Raw genomic sequence first — 17,660 nt, 5'->3', positions numbered from 1 at the left:
ATTTGGTTTAGTCTGGCTGGGGTTTGGGGTTGACTTGGGCATGTTTGGGGTTGTAGAGTTAGTTGTGAGATCAGTTGGATGAAGGGGTTTCTCTCTGGGCTCAGCTCTTGATGACTTAAGGCTTTGTGATGGAGTGTGTCTGTGTCGCTGTTCTTAAGGTGTGTGTAGAATTTTAAAGCTCTTTTTTGTATTTTAATGATTAGAGGATACAGTCCTAATTCTGCTCTGCAGGCGTTGTTTGGAGTTTTTCTCTGTACCCGTAGAATGTTTTGACACATTTCTGTTTGCAGAATCTCTATTGGGTGTTTGTCCCATCTGCTGAACTCTTGGTGGGCGAGAGGACCCCAAACCTCACTTCCATACAGCGCCATTGGTTCTATAATTGATTGTATTATTTTCAGCCAGATTACGGTTGGGATGTCAATTTTGATATTCTTTTTGATGGCGTAAAAGGCTCTTCGTGCCTTGTCTCTCAGGTCATTCACAGCCTTGTTTAAGTTTCCGGTGTTACTAATGTTTATACCGAGATATGTGTAGTTCTTGGTGTGTTCTAGGGGCACGTTGTTTAGTTTGAAATGGTGATGTTGATTTTGGCGACTGGGCTTTTTTTGGAATATCATGACTCGAGTCTTCTTAAGGTTAACTGATAGGGCCCATGTTTGGCAGAAAGTGTGCAGGGTGTCCAGATGTTGCTTGTTGCCAATTTTAACTGCAAATGTGTTATTGGTGTTCATTGATTTGATGATGTCGTAGGTTTTTCCTCGGATGCCGCATTGAAACAACTGAAGAAAAAGTCCCTCATGCCAGATTGAGTCAAAAGCTTTTTTGAAGTCAACAAAGCATGAGTAGAGCTTTCTTTTCTTTTGGTTTGTTTCTTTGTCAATTAAGGTACTAAGAGTGTATATATGATCGGATGTGCGGTATTTGGGTTGGAAACCAATTTGGCATTTTCTCAGGATGTTTTGGTTGTTTAGATATTGGAGAAGTCTGCTGTTAAGAATGTTACAGAGGAGTTTACCTAGATTACTGTTTACACATATTCCGCGGTAATTATTAGGGTCTCCAATTTTATGGATTGGAGTTATGAGACCAATTGCTTTTAACTGGTTTTGTGTATTTTGTTTCTTTTTCTTCCTTAGTGTGTCCTTATATTGTTTAAGTTTTTCATGGTAGAGTTGGCGAGTGTTTACATTGTCAGCATCTCTGTGTTTCTGATTTGATAGAATTCTTACTTCTTTTCTAAGGTTTTTACACTCCTTATCAAACCATTTCTCATTAACAGGCTTTTTGTTTGGTTTTGTGTTAGTGGGTTTCAGGTTAGATAGTGTTGCAGATATTGTAAAAATTTGGTTTATCCTGTCTACTGCTAAATTTACACCTTCATTATTGTGTGGAGATGGGGTATCGAGGAATTTATTCAGTAGGTTTTGAATTTTTGGTTCACGAGTTATGCTTTTGTATGTATCTTCGCAATTTTGTTTCCACCTGAAAGTTTGTTTTAGGGTATGGAGGTGAGTTTGTTTTGATGCCTCTGTGTTAGGTTTGGATCTATTGAGGTAGACAGTGATTTTACTGTGATCTGACAATGGGGATGGTGGGCTGACTGTGAACGCTCTGAGGGAGTTATGATTCAGATCCGTGATGAAATAGTCTACCGTACTGTTACCCAGCTTAGAACTATAGGTGTACCTACCGTATGAATCTCCTCATAGTCTACCATTGACCATGTACAGACCCAGTGTGCGACAAAGATGGAGAAGTCTTGATCCATTTTTGTTTGTTGTTTTATCGTAGTTTAGTCTTTGTGTGTGAGTAGGTGTGGGAAGGGCATCTCCTCCTGGAATGTGTTTGTCTCCCTTGGAGTGAACTGAGTCTGATTCTTCGCCTGTCCTGGCATTTAGGTCACCGCAGATCAGAACATTGCCCTGTGACTGGAAGTAGTTGATCTCCTCTTCCAGGATCGTGAAACTGTTCTCATTGAAGTAGGGTGACTCTGCTGGAGGGATGTAGGTTGCACACAGGAAGATATTCTTATCTGTTGAAGTGATGGTCTTGTTGATTTCTATCCATGTGTAAAACTGGCCAGTTTTAATCATTTTTATTGAGTGGGCGTATTCGGACTTATACCAGATCAGCATTCCGCCGGAGTCTCTTCCCTGTGTGACGCCAGGCAGTTTGACGGATGGAATGATGAATTCTCTGTAGTTTGTAGGGCGACCAGTGGGTCCGTCTCCTCTACTCCATGTCTCCTGTAGGATGAGGATGTCTGAGTTCCTCATCTCTCTCTCTCTCTCTCTCTCTCTCTCTCACTCACTCGCTCTCTCTGCCAGAAGAAAAGTCATTCAATTAAGTCAATAAATAAATACATTAATTCTAAAATGCTTCTGCTGCAGATGATAATTTGTGTCACTTTTGCACCTTTTTTAAGAACTAGAGCACTGAGTTTCTGTGGATGTGTTACACAGTACAGATTAAAATCAACACTTCAATTCTCAGTTGATATTCTACACAAACATCACTGTTGTGTTGTGTTGAGTTGTGTTGAGTTGTGACAGGGATACACAACTCATGTCATGACAAGCAGAAGTAGGATTTATACTGTACGTTTCATGTTTTATGATGAATTTCTTGATATTGTGTTACTGTAGATCAATCATCCTCAACTGGCGTATCGCGGGCCAGATCCGGACCTTTGCTTCGTTCCATCTGGACCTTGAGACATAGCCTAGCAATTGAAATATTATAGTATTTGTATTCGTCAGTCTGTTTGCTTTTTGCTATATGTCTCCAACCGTTCACCCAGATTTGTGAAATTAACATTTGTGACCCTGTGAAAACCCAGACTAGAGACTGATAATCTAATGAGCTAGCATCAATATGAATTTCAAGCATTCATTTCATTAAGGTTACACTCTATGGGTCTTATACAGTATATCCAACTGGGCTAAATTGATTAAATATTTATTTATTTTCAAAAAAGATGTTGTCTGGACCTCTTTGGAAGGAAATATAAAGACGTGACCTCTTGGAACTTTCATTGAATACCCCTGATGTACATCTATCACCAGACTCACAGTGTGGACAGTCTAATCGCATCATGTTGAATTGATAGAGGTTGTTTATTGTTTAGTGATCATTGTTGATAAGGTCAACAGAGCAAACCGAATGAGAGGCAGGAGATGTTTCTAGAGTTATTGCTCTGCTTCATTGACTGTAGGTGTGAATCTCAGGTGCAGATCAGTGCAGTTTAGTCTCATAGCTGCCCACTGCTCCGGGTGTATGTGTGTTCACCACTTGCTGTGCGTGTGTTCACTACTCTCTGGATGGGTTAAAAGCAGAGGTATATCTCGGATATGGGTCACCATAACTGACAAATTAGTCACTTTCACTTTCATTATCCGTGCCCTGTCTGTCCGTCTGTGTACAGTGACCATCAGCGTTACATTTTCAGAGCTTACTTGAGATAAACATCACTCAACACATGACTTTATAAAGAACTTTGTTTTTAGGAGGTTTTTAATTAAAACTGCTTAGGAAAGCTCATTTTATTGCAAGTGATGTTGAAACGAAACGCGTCACTTAGAAACTGACTTTCAGTTTCTTTCTGCTTCCGCGTGTGATGGTTGATCAGATCACTTAACAGCTGTCTGAAGCTCGCTTGACTTTCTCTTTTATGATGTTCACAGAGTATCATCTCATGCAGTCACTCGTGTGAGAATAACTGTAGGACGGGGCCTGATTGTCTTCAGGAGGATCATGTGATTGGATGAGTCAGCTGTGTGACTTGAGCAGAATGTGATTTGCAGCGGATGAAACGTCGCTGGCTTCTCTTGATTGGTTCAGATGAAATTACATTTCAGAGGTGGAGCAAACCATTACATTTTATTAAAAGATTGTGTATTTTTTGTCACAATGTTGATGTAAGGAGTTTGATGTGACATTGAAGGCTGTGTTATTGTGCAGCACGGATGAAATCCTTCAGGACTCTTGGTTTCTCTCGGCATGTCAACTGAAGGAACTTCTCAGAAAAGACAATAAACGCATTTCAAGTGCAATGACAGCTTGAGATGTTGAGAAGGCTTCCAGTCATGACTTGAAAGAGTTTGTGAAACGCAGAATAGATAAATAATTGACTGCCATCGAGTTCAAAGCACAGAGTGCAGGAATGGCAGTAAACGCACGCTGAGATCTCTGAAGTGTTTGGACTCACAATTCATCACACACGGGACTTTCTTTAGAATAGCATCACTACTTACATATCACTCTCACTATTTAAGCATACTAGTTTATTATTTCTATATGCTAAATGTTCGTTTTAAATTAGTTGCAATTTTAAAGATCATTTTTCTAAACCCATTGGCAGATTTTCTTGCTTGTTTCAAGTACAAATTCCCTGAAATTTCATACTTTTGTTCTTAAAACATATTTTATTTTCCTGGGTCATTTTGCTCATCAAGAACATGCATCTTGATTCAAGAATGTTTGACATTTGTACTGGAAAACAAGACAAAAATACTAAGTAAGAAAGTGAATTTTTTGCAGTGATGTCACTGGCACAAAAGCAAATCCTTCTCAAATGTATGAATGAGATTGTATGGATTCATACAAATTAGCCAAAATTAGCAAAATCATAAAATAGTATGTTATTGCTGTGAGATTGTGTTTAGCTGCGGTCACTGTGTTAATGTTGTTTGACATTACTGTCAGACATTTGTAGAAACCCAGAAGAAGGTTAATAATATCATACATTAGTCCTCATGTCATGTCAAACCTAAATGAGTTTCTTTCTTCGTCAGAACACAACAGAAGATATTTTGAAGAATGTTGATCATCAAATCTCCATTGACTTCCATTGTTTGAACACAATTCCACAGAGACGTTTCACAAAATATCTTCTGTTGTGTTCCACTGAAGAAAGACTCGCACACAGGTTTACAAACACTTGAGGAGAATAAATGATGAGAGAATGTTTGTGTTATTCATTGTGTAGTCAGTGGGTTTCTTGTGAAGGTTCACGGTCACCTCACAATAGATTTTATGAAGCGTGTTTGCTGAGACTTCAGAAACTGTGTAAACATGTTGAAACGTTGAGGGATCATGTGAATGTTTTTGGAGTTAAACTCGTGTTCTTCTATCACGTGATGTGTCGTCTGTGGGGGTCGAGCGGAGGACATGATTCATAAAGGCAATGAAAGAACTGCTATCTGTGGGTAAGTAATGATAGTAAAGGCTTCTTTAAATAAACTGAGATCTTCATCCATCCTCTTCAGTCGCTAGAATTTTACTGGCTTTATGTCTGGTGTTCTGTTTTAGTCCTCTGATGATAAAGAGTCCAGAGGAACACCCAAATGTCTGTGCAGTGAGTTAGTGTACAGCGTCTGAACATCACTGTTGTGTTACCATGTTTATCACGGTGTTATTTCTAGTTCATTATAGTATCACACAGCCGTACATGAATATGCTAGAAGAACCATTTTTGGAAGGTTGCAGAAAGAACCCCTAACTATTTTGTTTCACAGAAATATTTCTTGTGGAAAAAAGGTTCTTTAGATTATAAAAACAGAATTAAGAAATGATTTGTTTCAAGAACCGTTACTGAATGGTCATCACTCTGAAGGATCTTTTTGAACTTTTGTTGTTATTTAAGTGTTTCTGAAGCGTTTTCGCAACATTCTACAGCTATAAATGATGATTTGTGTAAAGGTTGTTTTACTGTATGTTGTTGAGTGTGAATGTTGTTTATGTAATGTCAGTAATGCAACACACAATCTCAGACAGCAGTTCTTCAGCCAAAAACCTTTTTGACTTTTTTGTGTTGATGTTAAGCATCTCTCTTTCACTTCCGGTGATGTTTTAGTTGAAGAAATGCACAAATGAACTGGTTATAATTCATAGCTTGTCTCTTTAGCGGAGGTAATAATCTAGCAGACGTTTTAATAAAGTCAGTAATAAATCCAGCTCACATTAAGGGTTTAAATCAAAAGTCGAAGGCTTGTATTACCAATCATCACCGTTGAAACCAAATGAATTGCAGTACTGATATCAGCACACATGATACATCAAGACTACTTTATTCTATCTTTTGTCAAAAACTTTCAAATGATAATCAAATCCAAAAATGGATTTTGTTTTGGGGTAAGCCATTCCATGTTTAATCTGTTGTTTGCGTTCTGTTTTGTTATATACGTTTTAATATGTGTTGATATTGTTTTGTTGACATTTTCGTAGAAGTTAAGTGTCTAATATATTACTACCCTGAGAAATAAGTTGCTTTGGATGAAAGCGTCTGCTAAATGTAAATGTAAATACTGCAGCAAGAAGTGTGACAACTAGCCCCACTCTCTCCAGAGCGCGAGAGAGAGAGAGAGAGAGAGAGAGAGGTGAAAGTTTTCTGTGAGATTGTGTTTTTCTCTCACACCGAGCAATTCACGAGTAAATAAAAATCAATGTCCTCTTCACAATATCACAGCAGAACTGTGTCTGTGTTTGTTTACTCGCCCACCGGTTTAAGATAGAATCCAATAGGCAGTTGTCCTCTGGAGAGGTGTCACCAGTGAGGACGGGCTGTCATAGCAACAGTCAAGCATCATTCATCATTAGCTCTCAAACTCACCAATAGAAATGAGTCGACGTGTGTGGATTAGATAAACAGGTGACTGTAGATTCTTTGTGTTTTATCTCATTTTATGTTGTTAATATTCATAACACTCATGGAGAGATCTGGAGCAATGACATTAAGACAAAGCCAGAGAGTTGTTTTATTTTCAGAACATTGGTGTGATGAAATGAACAGAATACTAGACATGCTCACAATATGTATATCATGTTCGGTCAAACCTTTACAATAAAACAATTATTGAATTTGTTCATATTTGTTTTACAGTAGAAAAAAACTGCAGTCTGACTTTATTTTGTTCCTGCATATTTACTGAGATTCAATTTATTTTATTTTAGCGTTGTGTACAAGGCAGGTACATATGTGCCAAGGTACTATTGTATTGAACATGTATAGTGAGAGAAATAAGTATTTGATCCCCTTTTTATGTTGGGTTTATTTTAACTTTTAGAGACAGAATATTTATCAGGGAATTGTTTTTATATTAAAGTTATAAATAGATTTGCATTTCAGTCAGTGAAATAAATATTTGCAAACTGTACTTGGTTGAGAAACCCTTGTGGGCGAGCACAGAGGTAAAACATTTCTGATAGTTGCTCACAAGGTTTGCACATGTGTCATGAGACATTAAATCCACTCTTCTGTCAATCTTTAAGGTTTCTTGGCTGTCGTTTTCTCCTCCTTCACAGATGCTCTACAGGACTATAGGGTCTAGAGACAGGCGAGGACATGTAGTGTGCTTCTCTTGAAGACACTCTTTGGTATGTTAAAGGCACATCCTCGACCAATGTTCAGTGATCTAGTGAAGGGGAGGAGGTTCTCGTCCAAGATTCTAGGATACACTGGGCAGTTTCTTTAACCCATCAATGCGGAGAAGTCATCCTGTACCCAAAGCTCTGTAGGGACGGTGTTCTTGGGGTCATTTCTCTCCCTCCAAACACAGGAGTCGATTTTGGTGTCACAGCAGTGCCAGCACTTTCGACAAAGCCTTTTCTGAATCATTTTGATGTTCATTGTCAAACTTCAGACGGGTCTTCTTGGGTAGGAGGACCTTGCGGGTGCTTCAGTATTTCAATCTATTGTGTCGTAGCGTGTCACCAGTGGTTTGCTTGCTAACTGTGGTCCCAACTGTCTTGAAATCATTAACAAGTTTCTTCCGTGTAGTTCCTTTAACCTTTCTCATGATCATCTTTACTCCATTGGGAAATCTTACAGGAAAGTCTAGAACAAGGGCATTTGATAGTTATTTTGTATTTCTTCTATTTCCAAATAACCAACAGTTGTCTACTTCTCACCAAACTTCTGTCTGTAGCATATTCAAGGTTTGTGCAGGTCTACAATCTTGTCCCTGACATCCTTTAAAACCTATTTGGTCTTGATCATGGTGGTGGAGAGGTTAATATATAACAGGTTTAATAGGTGTATATAACCTTTTTTCCCCCAGATTTTTTTAATATTCTGTCTCTATCAGTTAAAATAAACCCACCATAAAAATGTTAGACCCTTCATTTCTTTGTAAGCAGGCAAACTTGCAAAATCAGCAGGGGTACAAATACTTATTTCCCTCATCTACTCAATATCAAAATCTATAAAAATGCAAAATTGACATAATAGAAGAATAAATAGGTGCTCACGTGTTTAACATCTGAATGCAAACAAGTGCTTCTGGAATGTGGCAGTGCATTCTGGGTAAAGGATGCTCGCTCTCCTCTGGAGCCGTGACTCACATATGGAAATCATGTGATGATGAATAAAGTGCTGCCCGCTTTTGTGAATGAAATTCCTGGCTGCTGGTTTTTCTCTTTCACTCTCATTCCTGGAGCTCTGCCTGATGCTGACTGCAACCTTTTCAAGTGCATGCGCTCTACACCACCCTTTGTTACATGTGCTGCACTTGAATTTGAAACTGGAAATGAGCTGTGTGAAGCCTCTCTATCTTAGAAAGTAAGTTGAAGTGCTAAAGGATCTTTCTTATAATCGTTTCCCCAAAAAGGCACAACCAAATCACTGATAGCCTACTGTGCTCCTACTACCCTAAAGATTTATATTTTGTTTATTATTTACTGTGTTTTTCTGTAAAGCTGCTCTTGCAACCATGCAAATTGTAAGAGGTGATATAGAAATAAACTTGATGTCTATTTTACTGCCAAGATGGTTTAAATAGATGTATAGCACCTCAGGTGTAAATAAACAACATTTGTAAAGGTTCGTGCTCCGTTAAATGACTAAATGCTTTTAATCCAACATGAGTGCGTCACACAGCGTTGCAGTTTAACCACATTTACTGTTTCCGAGATGTGTGCTCCGTGTCTGAACATCTGCTTATTGGCTTGCTTTAATCTAGAAATTGAATTCTAAAAGGCCAGAATAACATGCTGTTTCTCCCTCAGGTGTTTGCTGCTGACACAGACTCATTCGCTGCTAACAGATGCCGTGATGTTCTTCCACAGGAAGATTGATGGAGATGTATTTCTTTCATCAGTGGCGAATCGGGGGCTGGTGGGGAGGTTAGGTGATGTGAGGTGGACAACATCATCTTCCTCTCTGCGGCGATAAAGCCACTGTTTCCCCAGCAGTTTCCTCCAGTCAATGAGAGGAGCCCTCGGACGCGCATCTGCGCATCACATGTCACTGCGCTTAACATCCATTCTCCCGTTTGCAGAACACACTGGCCATCGCCTCCATTCATTTGCCGCTGCCTGTGGATAACTGCACCTGTAAACTGCAGCTCATCGTCTTTCGCAATGGCAAGCTCTTTCCGTGCACGGGCAATTCTTCAAATCTTGCGGATGATGGCAAGCGCAGAAGCGTTTCCACACCAGTTGCGTTTACCAAATTAGGTAAGACTGACATTTACCCTGCGATTTATTTATTTATTTTTCCCGTTTCACCTTATAGATGTGCGTAAGCACGTATGGACTGTTTGAAAGGAATAGATGCTTTTTGATGGGAGCGTGACAGAGGCGCATCGGAGTCGCGTTGCGTGCGTGATGCCGCTGCTGCAACAGTTGCGTTGTGTTTTCACACGTGCGCTTATTTACCGTCCATAAAAAAACAACGTAATGCTGCAAGAAGAGAGTGTCAGGACGACATTGACACCGGTCATCAGATGTCACACAAGCGCGCTTCGGTTTGTCCGTGTCATCGCGCGCGTATTTCATGTAGTTGCACTGCGAGACTTGAGGACTTTGTTTGACGCAATGTGTTGCTCTCATGTGCAGATGGGTGTAGCCCCGTGCAGCCCGTTACCGTCGCTCTCCGACACTTCTCGGTGGGTATAGACCCCATCGCAGCACACTGGGATTTTGACCTGCTGGATGGACACGGCGGCTGGAGGGCGGACGGGTGCCACATAACGGGCTCCGGACACAACACGACCAGCGTCCGCTGCGCACAGCAGCACAGCAACATCGCCGTGCTCATGGTAATATTCTCTCTCTCTCTCTCTCTTTTGAGTTCTCTGAAGGTCATTATTCATCACTCATTTAGTAAACTCAGAATGGGTTCAACTTTGTTGTTGAGCAGGTTGCAAAGTAGTCTCTCTCACGGTGAGAACATTGTGTACTCTCTTAAATGTTGAAATCGTGGAACAAATTCCGTCTTGTGCACATTAGAAAAGGCAAGTCAAGTGTATTTTCAAATGAAATTTCTTAAGGATCAGTATGTTTAACATAAGAATACAAAACAAAAATGAACCACAGTGTTACTAGATATACGTAGTATCTTTTTGTAGTTTTTAACTAGTTGGCCTGCTAGTTAAACCATGTTAACCACAAATTCAACATCCTTTTGCTACAGTAACAATAGGGTATTTGTCGTAAAATATACTAATCAATTCACAAAAAGGTTGGACACAACTTTTCCCTGCTACTGTTCCTGACGGACACGTTGCACCACCAGCCCATGGTGAAGATAGATGCGTGCTGCTGACTGAGTGCTGGCCGTTCGAACCCCACTAGACTTGAATCATCACCACTGCGCCCTTGATCAAGGTTCGCGAGCCTAGAACAAGTGCTGTGCGTGTTACTTTAGATTGCATTCACGGCTAAATGAGTAATGTGTGTGAGAGAGAGTGTGTGTGTGTGTGTGTGTGTGTGTGTGTATTTGTGTGTGTGTGTGTCTGCGCCCCTTTAATTCCTCATGGCACAACGGCTGTCAGATGCGCAGCGCTTTTGCGCGCAGCCCCGATGTAAAGGGAAGCGCAACTCCAACCTCCGCGTGAACGTATCAGTCTCCATTCACTCTCGTGGTCGGAATATGTCGATTGCCGAGTTCGAGCTGTACGGCAGTGATTTGATGCGGTTTTACCGGGAGCGCAATGGCATCTGATCGTCCGTAGTGCCGCCGAGCGGACGAGCTCACAGACGCCGAATGTTCACCGACGACTGGGATTCAATCGATTGGGAGGTCAGTCCGGTACAAGAAGCACTTTATTGCTAAATAGTGTTGTAAATACTTACGATTGAGACGCGTTGTCAAATAATTGTCTGTTATAGTTTCGCTTGTGTTAAAGGCTTTAAGGGTATCAAAGTGGTTCTCAGACAATTGCGCAAGACTTCAGAACAAAAAGATTTGAACGCGCATTAAATATGAACTGGATTCACTCCTGTATGCAGATCAGGTGTGATTTGGGTGTATTACGGTACGGTATGTGCTCGTGAGACCGAAGTGATTTTACAGATTCACCACAGTAATCGAAAGTGTCGATATATGCGTAATGCGCGTTGCAGAAGCGCGATGTTGAATAACGCGATATATGTATGTGTTGACTGTGGATGTACTGTGTGTGTGTGTGTGTGTGTGTGTGTGTGTGTGTGTTTGAGAGTGTGACAGAGACAGAGAGAGAGAGCTGATGCAGTCACCACACCCGCAGTCCGCAGTGTGAGCAAGAAGAGCCTTTAAAATCATTTGCAACACATTTGTATCGAAATGAGAGAGGAGGATGTGAATGATGTCCGTCTGCCGCCTGCATCTGCATGTTTCTGGACCTGTTGCTCCATCTCATGCCAGCAGCTCTTGAGCTGGAGATGTTTAGTGGAGATCAGTGACACTGGGTCTTTAAAACACGGAACACAATCTGTTGTGGTGTTTTATTTAGTTCGGTTCTCTACTTTATCTTCTGTTTTTGTTTGATTCTCATCAGTCTGAAGCTGCTGCAGTCAATGTTGGTGAATAATCCATTCCTCATAACGCACTCAAACTTAAAATCATATAGAGCATCATATTTTTCTTTTCTAAATTATGTTTTGGAATTGGTTTTATGGGAAGTGTAGATTATTCATAGACACCGTGGCTCGTGTCCTGTTGTATTTCTTGTTGACACATCAAATTGTTCATTTTAATGACACGTGGTTGGGTTTTGTCTGGGAATAGCATCTTGGATAAATAGAACAATATTAATCTGTGTTGCTCAGCATCAGGTGATGATGACCTTTATTGGAGATCATCAGTTACATGTTCGCTTTAAAACACACAGACCTCATGTTTTTATGTTCTAATTTATACATATAAAGATTATTCGGCCCTTTTCATACAATTAACAAACAACGTGAATAATTCAACATTCATATAGATCATTTGTGACCGTGTCAATGTTCCCGCGTTGACCTTTGACCGACTCTTCACATGAAGCGGTGTGGTTTGAGCTGAGAGGACGTGTGAAGCAGTGATGTGAAGGTTTGAGTGAAATCTGCTGATGGGATGTTTGTTTAATGCACATTCAGCTGTGTCTTTCTCCTTCACGACCCCCCAGCAGTCAGTGTCTTAGACACCTGAGAGAAAATAGATATTGATTTCAAATTCCTAGTAAATCAATAAGTCACATGCATGAAGTGGAACATCAACACAGACACAGTCTGATCGTGAACAGAGAAGCATTTGGTTGAGTGTTCGTTACTTGTGTTCTGTTGGAAATCACATAATCCAGCGTCATTCATCTATAATCTAAAGCTTTGTGTCCACCCACTGACGGGTCATGTTGCTGTTCGTGAAGAATGCGTTTGTAAATGTACAAGCAGCTGGTGTATGACGTGTGTATAAGAACATACATGTTTGGAAATGCTTCTCTCTGTCATGTGTTTTAGATTCAGTCTGTTGTTGTGAGGTTGTGAGTCAAGAAGCCTTTTTGTTGATCTTCTGTATTTGTTGTCATGTTTATAGTCACGTCTGGGCTCTTGTGCGGCTGTCACGTGTCACTCTTCAGGTGGACGCTGAGTTGACGGAAGGTTTTTGGAATGGATGTAAACACTGTCAAATGTGTTACATACCGCTGAAACCACGCCACTGTATGTTTATGAAACACAAGTAGGAGTGTGAAGGAACGGTTTTATTCTGCAGTGAACTGTGGGCACAGATTCTGTGTGGGCTGCCAGATCTTTTTTCAACCTTAAAGCTACAGATCACCATTTAAAACCTGTCTGTGAGTCTTTCTTGGGTGGAACACAAAAGAAGATATTTGGAGAAATGTCTCAGTGGTTTTGCGTTCATACAATGGAAGGTCAACGGAATTCAGTGTCGTTTGATTATCAACATTCCTCAAAATATCTTCTTTTGTGTTGTCCAGAAAAAAAGGTTTGTCATGACGTGAGGGTGATTAAAGCATGACAGAATTCTCATCTTTGGGTAAACCGTCACGTTTATGCATCAAATCATGTTGTGTGTTGTTGGTGTGAATGTTTTGTTTGTGTCTTCTGCAGGTGTGTGTGTGTTTCTGGACCCCCTTCATCTCTGTGGTGGGATTTCTCACTCTATCACATTGACTAACTGGGTCATTCCCAGCGCGTGCTTAATGTGTCCGAGGTGAAGAATCAGATTGTGATGTGTGTGTTTGAAGCAGAGCTCCGTCCTCCATCAGTTCATGTGTTGTACACAGACGAGAGTCAGAACATCTTTCATTAGCAGACTTTAGTGATGAGAGATGGACTTCTGATCCGTTCAAAGGATGATCAACACATTGATTGACTTTAGAGTCAAAACACAAGAAATACGTGTTCAGATGAACTGGAGAGATGCATAATTCTCTCTTTACTGTCATTTAAAAGGTCGTGTTGAGAAGTTGAATGAACAGAATTTGCTCATTCGTGTTCCTAAGTGGTCTGCAGGTGATCCATGAGCACTTCTCCCCGTGTGTTACAGTACGACATTTGTTAGACTTGAAGTCTTGTGTGATTTCTTGGCCTTTCTTATTGTCTGTCAGGTGAAAATCATCTGATCACTTAGAGAATAATGTCACACTGAGATCTCCTCAGTTATCACACATCTCATGTTCAATATGAACAAGGTACTGTACGTAATCAAATCAACTTTATTTCTGTTTAAGTGTTTGTTTATGAAGAATCTCTAGATCTGATGTTTAATGTCAGGTTAAATGTAGATTGTGAATCTTCATGTGTTCTTGGGCGGTCATGGTTGTAGTCAGCACACACACTGCATCAGTGCATCTTCTCCTGACACAACATTCTGGAAGTGAGTAACGTCTGCTGTGTTTCTGTTGTCATTCAGAATGAGAGATGATGTGCTCGTGAAGACCTCACAATAACACAAACCTTTCTCTCTGTCATCCGCGTATCTGCTTTTGTCTTGCAGTGAAAGTCGAGTTTGGAATGACGAATGATACGTGTGAAGAGTTGCTTTCAAGGGGTGATTTTATCTAGTTTTACCAAAAGGAAAATAAATCATAGGGGTCTACAAAATGTGTCTGTGAAGTTTCAGCTCATAAAACAACACAGATCTTTTAATATACCATTCACTACATTCTCACTTTTGCATGTGAGGAGAAACGCGCTGTTTTGGTGTGTGTGTCTCTTTAAGTGCATGTGAGCTGCTAGTCTCCGCCCCATTTTCAACAGAAAACGCAGCCAGGGCTGTGAGCCTGTGGTTCCAGCGACAAAACATTAAAGTATGGTCACATAAAGCCAACGAGAAACAAGGTCTCGTCTTTAAACACCAAACACATTGTTTTCGATAAGCACACCAACTTACCCCGGGGTCATTCGTGAAGCCCCTCCGGTCCCTGTTGGTCCGGTCATGACCACATTCGGGAGAGAGAACCGCGTCACGTGTTAACAAACCATACACACAGTTTTCTGAAGTAAAGATACTGAAGACAAAAGCATCGCTATTTCTCTAAGTCAAATTAACGTTACACAGGACCACCCCGTCACATCTTTACTAGCCACACACATGGCTTTCAGATGGTGAACGAACAAACGTGTCACGGTGACATTTGATCTACTTTTAAGTTGCTGAAGGTCACTGGGGTCTTACTTAAAAAATACTGATACTAACAATGTCTTTATTTGCGGCTTTGACTCGTTCAGTGTGGATGATTTCTATTGAAAACTAAATAAATGCTCTCTTGTCTCCTGAGAGTCTGGGAACATTGTTCTGTGTGGGTCTGTGCAGCAGGCAACACAACAGTTTGTAAGCTTTGCTACTTTTGCCATGGTGTTGAAACTTCTCACATGTGAAAACAACAATTGTGGCGGTGCAATGGGTGGACACGTTCAGAACAAGAGAGCGATTCTGAAGCATTCGTTTTCTCAAGGGCTTGCAGAGATAGACTCACATAAAAAAAGTGAACGGTTTGTCTTTTTGGCAGAGTTGGCAGATGCTTAAGAGACCCGATTTTAGAATTTAAACATGGAAAAAGTCTGTTCTTCATGAAATCACCCCTTTAACATGTGCAGATAGACGTTCATAACAGTTCAGAACTAGTCTATTACTTCTGACAAACTTCACCTGATGCTATTTAAAGATGCTGTACTCTCTTGTGTGTGTGTGTGTGTGTGTGTAGAGTGAGACAGCTATCAGATCTGATCAGTCAAAGGAGTCATCAGACAGACAGTTTTATTCTTCCTCTGTGTTTTATGAGTGTGGTTCAGCAGTGAAGCAAATACACATTGTGAGTCAATACTAGATTTGACCTTTGCCCTCTGATGACATTTGACCCTGCTGTCTTCAGCTGGTGTTCAGATGCTATCAGGTGATTGGATCACGAGAGGTCAGGTGACACACATCAGTTCACACGTGCAGTAAATATGTCTCGTGATGATGAGCATTAGTCACTGCATCAACATAATGAAACATGTTCCAGAAGAGAGTAAAACCTCAATGAAACCTGAGCGCAATTTATTCAAACGGTACTTTCAGTTTAATCTAATCACTTGAAGAATCAGATGAAAAAAACATGATGTCTTTTATTTTAATGATGTAAAGTGTGAGCTTGTGTGTGTGTGTACTGGTTTAGCTATGTTTGTGAGGGCCAAAGTGTTTTTGTGAGTGTGTGTTGTGGGACTTGTGTCACTGTGGGGACCAAAATTGTGGTCCTCACGGGCATAAAAACTTATTAATCGTACAGAACGATATGTTTTGAAAATCGAAAATTTTTCTATGATCTTTGGGCTTAGTGGATAAAATATACAGTTTGTACAGTAAAAAAATCATTACGCCTTATGGACTGTCCCCACAGAGATAATAAACCAGTACTGTGTGTGTGTGTCTTGGTTTTAGGTTTTGAGTTTCTGGAGTGTTTTGTGGTGGGAGCAGTAAATCTGATGTGTGTGTTTGTGTTCTCCTGTGGAAGATAAAGACGGAGGGAAAATGGCTTCTGTGTAATTTGGTTTTGGAAGAGATAAGCACAGACATCAGCAGCACATATGAAGGGTTTATATCTCAGCCGCTTCTGCTTCTCGCCTCTGTCTGTTAGTTCATTTGTGATTATTATAATAAATCAGTGTTATTGATACTGTGGCTTCTGGGTATCTGAGAGTCCGGGTAACATTTACTTCTAAAAGATCGACTGTAGGAAGCATCTTTATTTCACAAGATGTTTTTATACATTGTGCCAATTAAACTCACTTTCTTATTCATTATGATTTTCATGATTAAAAAAGTCCTGCTTTGATGAGAGGTCTGTAGATGTCGTGTGTTGTTCTCTGGAAATCCAGATGAGAGATTTACAAGATTGATAAAGGTGAAATCTAATCTGATGCTGAGATAAACCGGCGACGGTCCGACCCAACACCCTCGTGAGCGTCACGCATGTAAACGACTGGAGGACGGGATAAGAGCTGTTAATGTGTGTGAGATTACACACTAGTGTATGACATCATCATAGATCATGAAGCTGACACGGTCTCAGCTTTTTAACACACCCCACAGATATCTACATGTATGATTATGATTCTCTTAAAAAAAGATGAGAAACATGTGAGTCACAGTGAAATCTAAAGAGGTTAAGCATAGAGAATATGTATCCTGCTGTTAGGATTTCTTGGTGATTTTTTTCGTTGCTTTCTTTTTTCATAAATCATTGTGTTTCAATTCGTTCTCATCATGTTTTTAATATATATTCAATTCAATCAGCCGGCTGTTTATCACCAAATAAACCCCTCCATCGTGAAAAACGATCACACTGTCGGGCTTATTTCTGCGATACAGGCGGCTGCCTGTACATTATCCCTTACATCGAGTAAACCGTGTTTTCAAAAAACCTCCTGAGCGCTTTTTTAAATGCACACGTATTTTTCTGCAGCTCAGAGCGTCTTTTGAGGATGAAAGAAGTTCAACTTAAAATTCCCTTCGTCAAGTTCTTTTTTTACAGTTTACCAATGACTGAGATCTGTCATTTCCATAACTACATGTGAGAAAGGTGATTGGTCGAGGGGGCTCAAGTTAAAAAAATGAAATGCGGCCGAGACGCCTGTTCCAGTACAGTTTTGTATAAATGTGATTTTAATTTTCTAGCGAGAAATAAGTATTGTTGTTTTAAAATATGTGATTAGTTATTGCAAAGAAGCTCTCTGTTTGTAATTCAAATAGTCTTCTGTTACGCTGCCTATCAGTTTCTCTGGGCTGCCTTCGTGCACAGACGCTGAAGACAAAGTCATGACGTTCGGCTGTTAATTGTTACCAAACGTGGCCAGCGTTATGTCAAGTGTGAACACGGCCTTAGAGAGACACTACAGCTGATGTGATGAACTCTTGTGGTGTGCTGCTACTGCTGCTTTATGACTGATAATAATGACTCATGACTGTCATGATG

At 40.3% G+C, this 17,660-nt stretch overlaps 1 protein-coding gene across 1 annotated transcript in view; it reads left to right on the top strand.

The window, feature by feature from the left end:
* LOC130432117 (adhesion G protein-coupled receptor A3) overlaps positions 1–17,660 on the top strand; it is a 64,131-nt gene that overhangs the window by 34,963 nt on the left and 11,508 nt on the right. Inside the window, exons 13-14 of the mRNA XM_056761361.1 lie at positions 9,279–9,456; positions 9,838–10,040. Coding sequence (XP_056617339.1) covers positions 9,279–9,456; positions 9,838–10,040 — 381 coding nt within the window. The remainder of the gene's footprint in view (positions 1–9,278; positions 9,457–9,837; positions 10,041–17,660) is intronic.

This window comes from Triplophysa dalaica, chromosome 11 (assembly GCF_015846415.1).
Source record: "Triplophysa dalaica isolate WHDGS20190420 chromosome 11, ASM1584641v1, whole genome shotgun sequence".
In the NCBI taxonomy this organism is placed as follows: domain Eukaryota; kingdom Metazoa; phylum Chordata; class Actinopteri; order Cypriniformes; family Nemacheilidae; genus Triplophysa; species Triplophysa dalaica.
This window is presented reverse-complemented; position numbering and strand designations above follow the sequence as displayed.